The sequence below is a fragment of the Miniopterus natalensis genome, chromosome 2 (assembly GCF_054644295.1).
Source record: "Miniopterus natalensis isolate mMinNat1 chromosome 2, mMinNat1.hap1, whole genome shotgun sequence".
In the NCBI taxonomy this organism is placed as follows: domain Eukaryota; kingdom Metazoa; phylum Chordata; class Mammalia; order Chiroptera; family Miniopteridae; genus Miniopterus; species Miniopterus natalensis.
In genome coordinates this window covers 157,220,543-157,237,031 of record NC_142082.1, presented here as the reverse complement: position 1 = coordinate 157,237,031, position 16,489 = coordinate 157,220,543, and the positions used below count along the sequence as shown (strand labels likewise).

The following is a 16,489-nucleotide window of genomic DNA, read 5'->3' as shown; positions in this document are numbered from 1 at the left end:
ATAAAGCAGTAATCTCTGCTTGTGGAGGCTGTAAACCACCTGCTATCCGGGGACGTGCTCAAGTCCATTTGCACTATATATCACTTTATACAATTGCCGTCACAAAGCCCCTGAGTTCCCACATGTAAATCTCTCTATCCCACTCTTCCTGTAGCCCCCCCCTTTCCTCTTTCATTCCCTCCCAACTTCTTTCCTCCCCCTTCATGTCCAGGTAGACGACACCCACTCAGTACTAAGCTCTGAAAACTTAACACTCTGCACATGACAAGGAACATACAATACACATCCCTCTCACAACCACTCTGTCAAGTCGCCCAATTTAAGAGAAGATGTTCAGGGACTGAGATAATCCATTGATCCCACTTGCATCGGCTTTTATATTTCAATCTGTCGTGTTAAGTTGTCAAGGGGGGAGATTAAACTGATGTTCCGTGATTTGAGATTTACTTTCCTAGAAATGATAGTTTTCAAAGCTTGTCTGACTAAGTTCTGCTTAAAGATTATCCCTAAGAAAGCTGATGTATCTTTACTGGTATAAATCTAGTAATGAAACTATGAAGTGTTTTAGGTAAGGACATTTTAGAAATATTCAGGCTTATAAACATAAAAATGCAAAACTGAATAAAATTTGGGTTTTTAAAAACATGTCATCTGTGTAGTTCTCTCTGCATGAAGCAAAACACCATATGTAAAAAAGGAGGAAAAACATGTTTCTATCTATGTAAAACAAAAATAATTATAGAATCACTAAAGAGAACACAAGCGGGCAGGGAAGAGTTTATATGACAGGAAATAAAAAGATCTCATGAAGCCCATTAGGGAAGTGACAAGTCAAAGTTTTATCCATTTAAAAAAGAGCAGAGATATATCTTTAATCACCAAGAATTAACGGCTGGAGATGTACATATTTTAGTTAGGTGTAACAATTTTAGATGCAACGTGTCAGATTTCTGACAGGTAGAAATCTGCTACCGTTGTAACTAGCTAACTAATATTAACAATAGCAAAGAAGCAAAGGGGAGCCCAGACGTTGTAAGCATGGTCATGCGGGCAGCTTCACCAGGAAGCTGAAACTTTACACTCCCCAAGGACCCACCGGTCCCTCCCCTGCAGATCAGGGGGAAGGGGCTGGTAAAGGGGAACATGGGTACATGACCAGTGAAATCAGAGTGAGGGTGGGAAGGTCCTTGCCTGTCAGGCTAGCCTGGGGAATAAGATCACTGGCTAGAGGGCGAGGGGGTGGAGCCACTGCAGGCAAGCAGGGAAACCCTGAAGAATTCATTGGATAGGATCTGAGCTTTAACCCAGAAACAAAGGACTCTCTCTTGCTCCTCTGGCTTTCTCTTGTTTCCCTGCACTCCCGTGTTCCCTCCATAGCCATGTGGCCCTAGGAGCCACATGGTCCATCGCCATGTAGACCCCACGCAATGGGCTGAAGAACACAAGCTAACTTAGCCAGATGCTGGACTGGGCAGTGCAAATATGGAGGGAAACTCTGGGGCAATGGCTTTGATCTTAGCCCTGCTGAAGGCAACATGGGACTTTGTCCTTGGTGGAACAGAGGGAGGTGGCGCCTTGGAAACCCAGGGGTTTAATTCCACAGAAATAAAGCTTTCCATGCTGCCTCATCTTCCCATGGGGGCCTCAGGAAATTCTTATTCCCGTGGCACCCCAAGAAGCCCACTTCTATCAGCGACAGGTGGGGACATGGAGAGCACCCCACCAATAACAAATCCATTTGTATTATGCCTCTTATCCATATGACAACCTATTTTAAGCACCTCAAGTTGCCCTTATGGGTAAGCAGAAATGAGAGATCAAAGACTAAAAAGCAATAAATACAATACTAATCAATAAAGGACTGAATTCCCTACAATACCTCAAAAATTTCTCAAATGAAAAAGAAATTTTAAAATGTATTGAAACATAAAAAAAATCGATATGCTAATAAAATGATAGTAATAAACAGGAACCTCATTAGCCAAGTCCTAAAGGAAAATCATTATGTAGCCTCCAGGATATTCAAGCAAGAAAACTTAAGCAATGTTTAGATATATTCTGTTCTAAAATAGTTTTATTGCTTTGTTTGTATTGATGATTTTCCCTGCTAAACTATTTACAGAAATGAAATACTGGCAGCTGTAGAAGAATACTGTGGTCATCTAAGTATGAGTGATTTGGAGAACAATCACTCCAAATTGTTAGAAGGGTGATGGAAAGGGAATTCACGTTAACTGAATATTCAACACATGACGAACACTGTGCTAGGTAGTTATTGCATTTAATCATTCTATCAACTGTCTATGAGTTAAATATCATAGTTTCAACATGTAGGTAAGAAAAGTTGCATTCAGAGTGTCTTCTATGAGCACAGGCATTGGAAACATCATTCATTCATTCAGATACTTGCTGTGCGTCAGCCACGGTGCCAGACTCTAGAAATACAGTGCTGAACAAGACAGACATATTACCCCAAGAGGTGTGAGTATTGAATAGTAGAGCTTTCTCCTTTAAATGAGTTTGCACCACGCGTTCAAAATAAATTATATCCAGAAATACTGAAATAGCTTACTGGCGAGACCACCAGACCACTTAAGAGAGGATGGGAATGTGGGGAAGGTCACTAAATGGAAAACATTACTATTGGGAGCCCAAAAGAAAACATAGGGTTTTGTTCTGGTAATTAATAGTAATTAGTCAACAGAGTACAAAGTATTCAAGAGCTATAGCATTGATGAAGTTCTTGCTACGTCCCAGGCCTGGTTCAAAGCCACTTCTGAGAACTCTACTATGCAATACTCACACCTCTATATGTTGGGTGGTTCGGTCATTACCCCCATTTTCAGATGAGAAACAAAGGCACAAGGAGATGCCACAAAACACAGTTAATATCACACTCTTCATGGAATCCGGAATTATGACCAGAACCCATGCAGTTAAGGGTGAGCTTAGAATTTTTACCACTGCATTCTACATCTCTTAAGCTTATAAAAATGCAGTTCTGACTGGGCTTAGGTAGATTTTGGTGGTGGTGGTGGTGGTTGCTGTTGACGAACAGCCTTAACAACATAAAACAAATTTGAGCAATAAACAATATTTATAATTATTGAAGATGTCATAAATATTTGACTGAGAAAAAGCATCTCAGATGGAATGGCCTCCTTTTTTAATAGTTAAGAAATATTATTAAAAACATTTTAATGACAAGACAAGAGATTAAAATTTCTATTAAGTCTCTCACTTCAAAATATTTTTCCTTTGCAAAAAATCTTCTTGTAGGTTACTTAAATTACAACGATTAAAAACATAGGACATTTAAATACAGTGTACCATTTTTCTCTAAGATTACAGAATGTAAACATTTCTTTAGGTATTTGTTTAACCAATAAGTAACATTTACTAAGTTCCTGATATATTCCAGACTCCAGGGTGCTTTATATGCACTGACTTTAAACATTATCAGCACCGTGTAAGCCAGATGCTATTTTCTCATCTCCATTTTACAGATGGCAAAAATAAGGTACAGAAAATTACAATAACTTGTCAGACACCATACAGATATCAAACAACAGAACTCAGAATATCCTCAGTAACTTTCTCTCAAGCAGCCATGTGCTAAACCACTATGTTATGCCAACAGTTGTTTAGCCAAAGCACAAATTAATGCTAATCTTTATGCAAAAGGTTTAGCCAATAATCCTCTGGAATGCCATATATTGACTAACATCTTGTGTAAAACTTCTACTAAACCTTCTGAAATAGTTAAATCTCTTGGTCCATTTAACTCCAACTAAAAATAATTTTTAAAAAATCAAGTTTTCTCTGAATTAAGGTAGAATAATCAAGCAATTTCCCCCCACACGTATTTCCAAAGGCTTTTAAAATAATGTATTCTGATAAACTATAAAAATTATTTTAATGTGTGTATGAGTGGACAGGCAGAGAGCACGGTTATTCAGTGCTTGGATTCGGAAGTCATGAGTCCAAACTCTACCACTAACCTGTTAGACAAATCACTTTAACCAAGACTGTTTTCTACAGTAAATTGGGGATAATCACAGTTGCTGAACATACTGGATTGACATAAAAACTGGCTAATAAAGGTAGGGTGGCTGGTACATAGAAAATGAAGCACCCAGCCGGCATGGCTCAGCGGTTGAGCATTGACCTAGGATCTAGGAGATTGAGGTTCGATTCCCGGTCAGGGCACATGCCCGGGTTGTGGGCTCCATCCCCAGTCGGGGGTGTGCAGGAGGCAGCCGATCAATGACCCTCTCTTATGATTGATGTTTCTATCTCTCTCCCACTCTCTTCTCTCTGAAATCAATAAAGACGTATTTTTAAAAAAAAAAAAAAAAGATGAAGCATCATACACTCCTATTATTAGTAGTTGTTAAATACCATAGTCTAAAGAGTACTGATTGTTTGAAATCTCCTGTATTTGAGCTGCAGTGATCAGATAGGCTGTAAGATATATTCAGACATGACTCTCAAGGTGGCTTCTTATGTTCTACTGGAGACCCTGGGGAAATCAGAGTCTCAGATACAGAAAAAGCATATTCTCTGACCTGAGTCCCTAGTGTGTAAAGCATTCTAGCCACTGCCACAAAGCCTAAAGATGGATATTATAACAGCCCAGCAATCTCTCCTCTCCAGGATATATGTTTATATAGAGCGTAGGGTCCAGGATGGCAGGAGAAGTGATGACCAGGCTTAAGTATTTATTAACTGTAATGCTCTAAGTTATTTTACTTTATTTTTTGTTACCCATGAATATAGGTTTTGACTTTTTAACATGGTATACGTTTTACATTTGTATATACATGAAAAGCTACTTAACAGTACCTTTGAAATTATACCCCTTTTCATACCCTACCTTCATTCTAAATGTTTTATTAACCCTTAGAATATTATTTTCTCGTTTAGGGATATCGACCAACAAGATTAACTGTTTTATCTCAAGACAGGCTGGATTTTTTAAGAGCTAGGAAGAGACACTGAAGTAAACACTGCTTCTCTATATAATGATAACATTGTTTGCTTTGCTGCCACAGAAGCCGCCTTGACTAAACAAGACACAAAATCCAGTCACTTGTGTTCATTGACTTTATCATGTGATGTCAGTGCCACAGAGCTGGCCAAGGCTGCTCTCCTTGCATTCACACCTCATCTGTTCACATAGATTGTTCCTAAAAATGGTCTATAAGAAATTTTTAAAAACCACACACACATTTGGCTTTTGCACAAAGAAGATGTGTAACCAAAGGGACAGATGACAATTGTTAACTTAGCTCTATATTTCTGTCCTATTTAAAATACCTAAGATCTCCCCCCGTATCTGGTAGAATAGAGAAAAACATTAAATTTACTTTCTAAAACAAGAAATGAAGGGAAATGGCACAAGGTGACCAAAACTGGTAACATACTGAAATAACTGTCTTGAATTCAGTTCTAATGCCAGCTTTTATGCTGGTAGAAATTATGGACACCTCAGAGCTTGTGGAGGAAGTAAAGGATTTAAATACACTTACTGCTTTCATTTATTTTTAAAATTTTTTTCCATTTAATTTATTGGGGTGACACTGCTTAACAAAATCAAACAGGTTTTTAAATGCACCTAATGTGGTACCAACAGTGTTCTAAGCATTTTGAATTCAGACTGTCATTTCTTAAAGAATCATTTCTCTTGAAAGTACTTCTCCCTCCCAATCTCCTTATTATATTTTTCTATCCTATAGAATTCCTATTTTTAACTTATACCCCACCCCCACAAATCCAGGTATTTGTCTTTGTCCATACTTTTAAAACAAAAAGTTATATAATTGCCAAAATAATGCAAATCTAATACTCCCTTATTATGACTTCACTTTAAGATCCAAAGCACAACTGCTAAATGGTTGTGCTTTTTAAAGAGGCTGCTATACAAAGATCACTTTTCCCTTTTTGGGTCCAGTGGATCGTTGGTTGTATCAAGCTGATACAGCCAAGAGGAAATATAGTGTAAGTATTATTTGAAACATTTTGTGGTCCCATTGGCAACTGAGTTACTGAGTCCTGTAGATGTCATCCCAATTCCTAGATTTCCGGCACCAACACCGCAAATTTTCTATTTCGGGACTCCTTTAGGAAAGAAATACGAAGACACAAATCAACTAAGTTAAAGAAACAATCAAGAACTGATTGAAAATACTGACAGAGGCTGTCAAAAAATGGAAGCTAGCACAGCCACACCAAGGGTATAGGAACCAGCTAAAGCGCTAGATCACAGGCATTCGGATTCACTGACAAGTACAATAGAAAAAACATTTTTGGAACCAATATATTATTCTGTTTTCTTCCAAGTAAGGACACTAAAAATAAACTTATTTACTATCTACATTGAAGAAATTGAAGAAATCTAGTTTTGTGAAGAACTCACTACACTGTCCTTGTTTACTAAAAATCAATGAAAACTTTATCACAGAACCTATTGATCCCTTGATCACATACAGTAAGAGAAATCTAGGCACACTGCAGGAAGGTCTGGCAAATCCCCAAGAGGCAATACGTGCATATGAGAAGGAAGCACATATCCGTGCACATGGTGCTGATTCTGCCCGGGCTCCTTCCTGATAATGGCTCCACTGAGATCCACAAGAGGACTCATCAAGAGTGTTTTCTGATAGAGACGAATTGAAAGAGAGGGAAACAAGAGGAGCGAAGGAAGAATCAAAGGAAGGAGCTGAGGAGGAGCTGAAAACACAGCATCTAAGACACAGAATGAAACTTGGTTCCCCAGCTTTCCATTGCCTTTAACACCCAAGTACAAATGGTTCTGCAGGTCCCAGAGTAACAAAGGAAAGATGAGGGAGTTTGCAGCACAGCTTCTGTCCCTGCTCTTTCCACTGTCCTAGCCAAGGAGATCGTCATTCTTTCCCCTGCATTCGAGGTGGTCGTCCCGGGAAAGAAAGGAAATATTTAAAACCCAATAACTGAAATAGTTGGTTTTATTCCTATGAATGTGAGGTACATATTTTACTAATTTTCCCCGGCTTTTATATTAAGACTTTTACAGTGAGCTTTGTCTTCAGTGCTGTTTTATCTTGCTCTTTTCACTTTCATATTTCTTTTGGGAAAAATATCATGGCAAAAACAAAACTATATTCTAAATTAAAGACTTGCATTAATGGTAATGGATCCAATGTGTATATATTTTAAAATATCTTGGCACCTAGTCACTTTTTTTGTGGAAACAATTTCAAATAAATCCATCTTTGATGCCCACAGATGGGATATCTTTCAACTGTGAATCTCCTTAGCACTCATTAGCCTGTATCAGAGTTCTAAAATTTTAGGTAACATTACAGTGATTTTTGTGCTTATCTTAGCCCCATACTTTACAAGGAGCTACTGGTTCTTATTTATTTCTGTATCTCTGCTGAGAGGTATTCATTGTATTGAGTTGAATCTTTCCATAACACTCCCTATTAAATAAAAGCCATTAAATTCCATTAGGGCCAAATCTTCTTTTGAAAACACATGTTGCCCCATTATCATAGCATTAGAAGTGATTACTTATTCCCCTGTCACTGAACAGCACTATGTGGGGATGCTAACAGTGGACCCTCATTAAGTATCCTCAACTATCTCACGACTCCCATATAAAGCTATTTTTTTTTTAATATGAGAGTACATTCATTAACTTCGGACATCCTATGAATCAAGGTTCTCTTGATTTGATAGAAGACCCTCCCCCAAACAGACAGAAAGGAACTGGATAGCAATAGGACAAACCAATCTATTGCACAACTTATCCAATGGCTTTGTTGGACCCCAAATGATTGTTTTCCACATGTCCTCACTCCTGCTAGCCCTGGGGGTAATTTTCAGAAACAATGCAAGTATAAAGATTGAACCACTTACATTCAAACACAAGCCTGGGATTATATCTAGATAAACAGCTCCATGTGATATTCTTCTGAACAGCATTTACAGAATAATGTTTGTAACAATGTAATTTCATTGTATGATAAACATCAATTTACCATAAAAAACAAATACAAACTTGTCACCATTTTCACCTCGTTTCAATTGAATTGGCCTCGTTCAGATAAGCGAGCCTATCTCTTACAGAAACACCAGTTTATAGGTAAACCGTGTGAAATCCAGTATGTGTGTGTGGAATTACACTGCCTAACGTCATAATTTTATACAGCCACACTGCACATATGGCTTCCAAGCTTACTTAATCTGAATCTTTCTGAATCTATTCTCCATGCTATTAAACTGAGCACATTCCACATCGTTCAAAAGTAATTACACTTTTGTCTAGAGTGTAGGGGACTGCTCTCCCTAAACAATGAAATTCTCATTATTAGAACTGGCACAATAACCGCGCTGGTGTTAACAACAGTATGCGTTATACTATCACAATAACTTATGCTAAGTTTAATGTACAAAGTTAAGCAGAAATTTTAAAGCTTATAAAAAACCACCATATAAAAATAGGAATCTTTACCATACCATAATTAAGGTCCTATCCTGTGACTTATTTTTAAATAGCACATGCATTTTTCTCTTTTTCTTCATAAGTTTTCTGAACAGTACTTCACACATAACATTTTTCTAGTCACACATCAAAAATACATTACTAACGACTGTTAGATTATGAGAAAAATTTATATAAAGGGTATTTCGAGACACAGCTATAATACGGCAATTAAAATTATTTTGGGTAAATAAAGAATCACAGGAATTGACAGTAAGCCTGAGCAAGTAAAAGCCTCTCTCTGTCGTGTGCACAGAATGAATTATTTCAGTGTTTAAGTTTGCATTTCATATGTTTCAGCCTTGCAGTTGTTATACTTGATTCCCAGCTATATTTCCAACTTTTACAGTATATCAACTTAAGAAGACACCTTTTTCTTTTTTTTTTTGATGAATTTCAGAAAGAAACAGATTCATACTGATTTTGCTTTATGATAATGTGTCCCCGAAATGTTTAAATACATTAAGATACATCAAGTTTATCATTAAACCTATTATACAATATACTCAGAGTTCCTTAACAGTTCCAGGAAAATGTTATCAATATAAACAATAAATATTAAAACATATTATAACATCCTATTTCCAAACCAAATAGATCATTAAATGTTAAAAAATCACAAACATAGTGTTTATTTAATATGTAATTCAGCTATCTGTAGAGTGGGCAACTCAAATTATTTTTCAATAAAATATTACATTGTTAAAATAAATACCTATATTTTTAAAATAAATCTTGGGAAGCACCCACTCTACACTGATACAAAACTGTTCACTCAACTCAAGAGACTGAGGTGTCAAAAAGAGAGCTTGGCTGAGATAAGAGTAGGCTTTTTGTGAAAAAGGGAAAAAAAGGCAACTGATAATTCAGTAACCACAGGTGGTCAAGACTTTCATTTCACATCACATTTGACACTAGAACAACAATCTCACCAACAGAAGTAGCATGATAGGAAATGAGCGCCAAAATGGCCAGCACAGAGTCCCTGGCTGCCCCTAATGCTCTACTTTATTTCTCTTTAGACTTCATTCCCTCTGGTGCTCATAAATAATCACGGTGATGGACATGAGGACATGTTCCGAATAGTTCTTCACGTCATAAAATAAACCCATCTACAGCATAACTATTATTAGAAATGAGCCAAAATTAGTGATTCTTGCTTGTCCCTAGAATTCTGAAGCCAGAGCCTCCAAATCCATATGGAGCAAGAAGAGTGGTAGATCAGACCTTCAATACCAATAAAGCTGAGCACTGCCTTTCCATTCATGTCAGAATCAGACTTGCCAATCTTGCCTTTTACCTTTTTGAAGATTCTCATATGAGAATCAAATTTTGCAATTAATTGCTCGGCAAGATTATGAGCACTTCAGAGAAGGAATCAACAGTCTTTTTCATACTTACAACTATCTGTGTCTCTACCTCATACTGATTAGAAATCTGACAGTACTTTATAAATATAAGTCTATAATCTGCTTAATATAGTTCATCTATAGTGCACTCTGAATAGTGGTAAAACTTCCCAAGAACAGAAAGACACTGAGTACTCATATCAGCTACTCCTGTGGGAACGGCTGTTAGGCACTTAGTTTATTTCTCAAAAATATTAAGGTAACACAACTTCAGCAAGCTCCAATTCCAAATGTTAGCACTTGCATACCCTGAATCTGAACAAAGGGCCCTAATTACTTAAAATTTTTATATGGCAGCAGTTATAAAGTATGCAGAACTTTGACCTCAGGAAATATTTCTAACTTACTTTTTTTACTGAAAGCATGTCTTTATAGCTTCAAGCCATTATTACAAAGAATACGCCTTGGTTTTACTTTGTCTCTGAACTATGTAGGCAATACAAAATGTAGACCTCTCAATATCTTTTTTTTTTAATTTAAGAATGTAGCATTAATGTCACATGTAAATCAGCAATGAAATCTGAAAACCTGTTTTTCCCTCATAATTGAACCCTATGATATAAAGGCCATGACTTATTCCCTGTTTTCAAAGATACTGAATAGGAAAAAATAGAAAATGTATTTTCCTACTGAAATAAAAGATACTATTATGTGAATATGACAATGACCTAGTATCCAGACAAAAATATAAAGTACTTGTGCTGAATAACAATTCTATAAATATATTTAATTGTTTTGATAAATGGGTAAAATATTACTTACTGAGCTTAACAGTTGAATATATCACAACTATTATGACATACTTCCTGCTTTCTGAATATACTACATTAGTAGATTCCTTTTTTGTTCTAAAATTTCTAGAAAAGTGGCATATTCACCATGAAATGTGTCTTAGCAACTTTGCCCAAAATATATATTTAATCATCCATACAAACACAGGCATTTAGTCAGCTAGCATACATTAATTATTTATTATATGCTAGGTATCAGAAATATAAATATATATGACTCTGCCTTCAAGGAGTGCATAGAAAAGCAGACATGCAAACACCTATGTTATAATATAGGCCATGAGAAAAGATATAAACAATTGTCATAGATAAAAGAATAATGCAGCAACCCTATGCTGCTGTAGGGGACCAATGACAGCACCTAAGAAGAAGCAATTTCTGACCCGTCTTGTGGAAGATACACAATTCACCTGGAAGGTAAAATGTGTAAAGAGAGAGGTTTTCCAGGTAGAGAGAAGAAAGCTGTGCCATGTGAGGTCACCTGGCATGTTTATGACTATGTACCAAGCGCTTGGATGACTGGAGCAGTGCCACGGCAGGATGTGGCAGGAGAGGAGACGAAAGCCATAGTTTAGTGCTGGTCTACACAGACTTTTATGCTAGCACAAAGAGTTTTAGACTAAATCCTGTAAGCAACGAGGACATTAGATTCCCAAGGGCGGTAAATAACCCAACTCATTTCTCAGGGGAGCCAGTCTAGTGGAAGTTGAAAGAAAGCCTGGAAAGAAAAGAGGCTCAACACTTGAGATCACATGGGAGACTCTTCCAACTGCCTGCTCAAGAGGCGAAAAGATGGTGGAATCGAGAAACATTTGAGGCAGAAACGAAGTTAGAAACCAATTAGAGAAAACTATGAGTTTTGATGTCAGTAACACTGAGTATAATCTTGTGTATCCAAACTGTTTTAACTTCTAGATCAGCAGATCTTAACCTATTGGGTTACAGATCTACATGAAAATCTGATGAAAACCATATTCCTACTCACATGTGTGTATATATTGAATTCTCCGTTCATTTTCAGGAGATCTAAACCCCCTGGTTAAGAACTTCTGTTCGTGAGAAAGCTGCTTGAGGAGAGTTGTGTCTGACTGCCATCTATTTCCATAGTACCAACAAACAACTTGGTGGAAAGTAGGCAGTTCATAGTTTTTATTCAGTTGAACTGAACACTCCATTATAAACTGAATGGTTTCATTTTCATGACCATCCTGCATCACAGAATCTCTCCATGCCAACTACAGTATCCAATTTAATATACTTTCTTATACCCACTCTTGAGTCTACTTAAAATCATCTCCCCTCTATCTTTGTGGCTTTCTTCCAGTCATCACTATGGATATCCACTCCTTCAAATTTGTGGTTATGTCTATAGCAGTGTCACAAGAGAACCAAACCAAGAAGCACTCTCAAAAGGGTACTCCCTCAGAGAAAGAGAAAGCAACGGTCATAATATTGAGAGGAAAATGGCCTTAGCAGTGATGGGAAATGAAGACCCAGCATCTTTACCCTGTGGAACTGCGGACTACTTCTTCCCCTTTCTTTCCCCATGTTTACCTTTCTGAGAGGAGGCCAAGAAGTTATATCATTGTACATAACTAACAGGAGCTCACAGCACAGGGACAAGGGGGAAATTATAGATAGCATGGCTTAACTTGCCCAGTAAAAAATAACCAGAAAATAAAATATGCCTGTGCCCTTGGGAAGAGCTTATAATGTGTGTAAGCGTGGGCTCTACAGCTAGACTGCCTGGGTGCAACCCCGGCCCTCCCACGTATTAGCTGGGACCTGGAGCAAGTGATTTAACCTCCCTGTGCCTCAGTTCTCTCACCTGTAAAATGGGTTAATAATAATGCCTCATTGAGATATTGTGATGATTAAATGAGTTATATAACATGCTTAAAACTTATATAAGTGATACATAAGCATTAGCTAAAACATTATTCTTGGTAGAAAATATCCTTGGTTGCAAACAGTTGAACACCCAGAGACATTTTTACCCATAAAGCTTTTAAAATGTTGAGTGAGAGTATTTAAATGTAATGTGACTATCAAAGATTAGTGTCCATGTCACAGCTATTAGAGGACACCTGATTCTTGCTGATTTAACTCCATGTATATAGTAGCAATGCAACAGCATAAACAAGCGGGCATATTTCAGTCCCATGCGCATTTGCGATGCACAATAATTTCCTAGAGGAAGCCAAAATAAAAGCGTTTAACAGAATCAGGGCTGTCTTTAAGACATGAGAATATGTGATGCGACATTTCTGTCGGCGTGATCTGGTTCAAATGAATGGCTCGGTCGTTGAAGGTGAAGAGGAGGAGAGGCCACAAAAACGTGAAGCAGCCATGTCGCCAAGGCGAGGGTGGCTGTCCTGTCCGCTAAGTGCCCGGCCACCCTGCCTACTAGCCGATTCTATGTCCTGAGGTTGCTAGGACGGACCTAAAAGCCTTATTTGTGTGTTTCTGCTGCTTAAGCTTCAGCCAAAGATGCCTTGCTGCCTTCTTGCTTCTCCTCAGTGAAACCACAGCTCCCAGTAACCCAGCCCCAGGACGAGAGGCCACATAAACCACCCTGAGTTTCAAATTCTGGAACAGGATGCACCAGGCAATTAGCAAGTTATCAAAACAACAGCCTGAATGGGGCTGGGTTAGAATTCAATGCGGTCACCTTTAGAAAACTATAGTCTCTATGAAATATATTCTTCTATAATGTTTCCAGTACTTTGAAGAATACTGGAATCCAATCTGAGCAAAGCAAAAAATTGGGGGGCAACCAATGATTTATAATGATGGAAATCTTCAAACTATGTTGTAACCCTCTCTGGAAAAACCTTTTATTAGAAATGGTATGACATCAAACTTTCCTGCTGACTAATTTTAAATGTTGCTTTAAAATTGTTCATATATTTACATGGTCTTTTCCTCAAATTAAATTGTAAGCATCTCAAAAGCCGAATTCTTAAAAAGCAAAAAAAAAAAAAATTAAAAAATAGTCTACCTTTTACTCCCTACTGAAATCAATTTACTTCCTTATACAGATTCTAAGATGTCAGGAGTGAATCTTGCGTATGGCTAGTAAGAAGATGATAATTACAAAGCAAAGGACCGAAGCCAAACTATCAGAAGGCTGGACTGGTCAAAAAGTGAGTGTAGGCACAACAGGCCATGAGAAACCTACCATTGTATTGTGCTGAGAAGTGGGAGTCCTATGGCCACAAGTCTCTTGCGTCAGCAGAGAAACTGGCTGAAATTCCTCAGAGTGAGGCTTGTTGGGGAAACTCACATGCAAGGGAAGGTGAAAGGCTGGGAGCCCGTCACTCTCCTCTTCTTCCACTTTCTGTCTGCTTGTCACCATGGCTACCTCTCCATCTGCTTCCCCATACGGAGAGGCTGGTCGCTTGGAAGACATCCTGGAAGGAACAAAAGACGAGAAAATAATGAAACCTCCACATAAATCCTTAATGCCGGCATTGTGTGGTTAGGGGCCATTGTAACAGAAATGCCTTTTTGTGCTGGCAGAGAGCAGGAAGCCATCCAAATACCACTGCAAAGCACACACAATCAGAAACAATGCCAAGCAGGTAGCAACAGAACAGGGCTTGTTTGTTGTGAGAATAATACACTAATATAGCGCTCTCTTGTATTCTGGCTTCTTAAACAAGAGAATTCACCTAAGAATACCGCATAATGAAAGACCATTCCATTTTAAAGAAAAATACCCATCTAGTTTTACACTCTGATAGGCCTTATTGAAAACAGAACGTCTCTGAATAGCAAATACGGTTGGGAGTTAAAAGAAGAGAAATAGCTAAAATGTATTTCACCAGAAAGTAAACAAGAGAAACAAATGATTGCCATTATAAAAACCTGCATTTCATTAAAAGTAAGGTTATTGTGAAATACAGAGATATTGGTTACGTGTGAACCTCAGAACACATGACAAAAAGTTTGATATATTTTTTTAAAGCTGAAGAATTGAATCAATTTTACAATCACTGTTAATCTTGAAACATTTAAGACTTTTTCTTCCCTCAGCTTCTAAATCACCCAATGTAGGCATTTAAGTTCTAATATTCGATTTGCAAAATAGTAAAAGAGGTAAGGATACAAAAATATTTTAATTTTATTTCCACAGTTCTATGAATGATTTAGATGTGGTGTATGAGAATTATTTACTCCTTAGATAACTAAGTAAAAGACAAAAAAATCAAATAAGGATGTTTTGTTTGACGAAGCTAATGCCTATATGACAATGCATTTAGATAACTGAACAAAGATTAAACATTTTTTTGTATCTATATCTGATTGAGAACATAATCAGAGATTTTAAATATGTGGCAAATATTTTTAATTGACTAGAGAGTTCCTTTTACTTTCATTAAAAGTTTTACATAGATGTAGATAGAGTTAAAATTTTTAATAAAAAATAAACCCTTCTATTTACCAATAATATGACCTTGGAAAAGCTGTAAGTTTTGTTCAACAAACAGAGTATTTACAGAATCACCCATTCTTTTCTAGACTAGTGGGATAGGAGGCAGGGTATTAACTAAGGGCAACATCAATTCCTTCATATATATCACTGGTTTTGAGATTTAAAATATAATACTAAAAGAGATGTCATTAATCTTTCTTGAATAATACCATTCTTAGTGTTAAAAGTTTCAAAAGAAAACTATACGAGTACTAAAGACATTCTGGTAAGAAAAAAGCACTGTAGAAAAAAGAAATAAAAAGAAATAAAGGCCTTGGAAGCAGACAAACATGGATTGAAAAACTGATTCCACTACTTAGAAACTGTGAACTTTAATCTCCCTACCTCAATCTGCTCATCTTTAAAGTGAGATATGATACCTACTTGCAATGCTTTTTGAGAATGAACTGTGTACCACGTGAAAAATGACTTGTAGAGCATTTAGCACAGAGTAGACACTCAATAAAAAAAGTTGTTGTTTATTTTACAAATTTTAAAAGTATAGTATGACCCACACCCTTCTCAAAAAACAAAACCACAGAACTCCAAAATGAGAAAAGCAGATTGCCTTCTAAGAGTTAAACTGTAAAATCAACATTCAATACAAAGGCTCCTAGTAGAGAAATGGTCCATGGCCAATCATGCTCGACAATAAACTGATCAAATGTATTAGCAGCAACTGTTCAAGAAGATATGCAAATAGTAGGGGTCTTGATCTGCTGAAGAACAGGAAAGGAAGAAGAAATGTTGGTGGTTACCATGCAAGCACTGTTTAAAGAAGTGAACTGAGCCAATACATTTCAAGTATCTTTAACTATTCCTAACCTCATTACCAAGCTTTACTTCAAGTATACTCTAAGTATGGAGAAAGGAAATAAGGAGCTGGAATTAACAGAATTAGAATAGTCTTGGTCTCACTGACAACACCATAGCTATCACCAAATTGACATATTAAACTATACATAATAACTCTAAGCACTAGGGATATTTAATTTCCACCGTTCCATGTTCTCCAAGCAACCTTCTGATTCCCATAAAAAAAAAAATGGGTTGACAGAATAGATTTAAAATATTTTAAGGTCTTTGTGATTTATCAGAATAAATCAATAAAGGAATTTTTAATTATTTCTTGGTTTCACATGCAGTTTGACTTCAAGGATATTATGCATTTATTATATAAACCATAGTATTTATGGTTTGCGTGGGCATTATCACTCTTGCTGGAGTTACTAAGCTGGTATTCTGGTGTCTACCTCAGTCTTATGTGCAGTCTCCTACTGTCTGA

General features: G+C 37.0%; 1 protein-coding gene across 7 annotated transcripts in view; it reads right to left on the bottom strand.

Annotated features, from left to right (window-relative positions):
• The window catches only part of SOX5 (SRY-box transcription factor 5), an 898,547-nt gene that overhangs the window by 310,038 nt on the left and 572,020 nt on the right, over positions 1 to 16,489 (bottom strand). For 5 of the 7 annotated variants that reach the window (XM_016197392.2, XM_087814757.1, XM_016197390.2 and 2 more), the window contains one exon: positions 13,909 to 14,140. In XM_016197392.2, the coding sequence (XP_016052878.1) occupies positions 13,909 to 14,139 (231 nt within the window). In that variant the 5' untranslated portion in view covers position 14,140. The remainder of the gene's footprint in view (positions 1 to 13,908; positions 14,141 to 16,489) is intronic. The other 2 variants (XM_016197395.2, XM_016197396.2) reach the window with 1 other exon arrangement.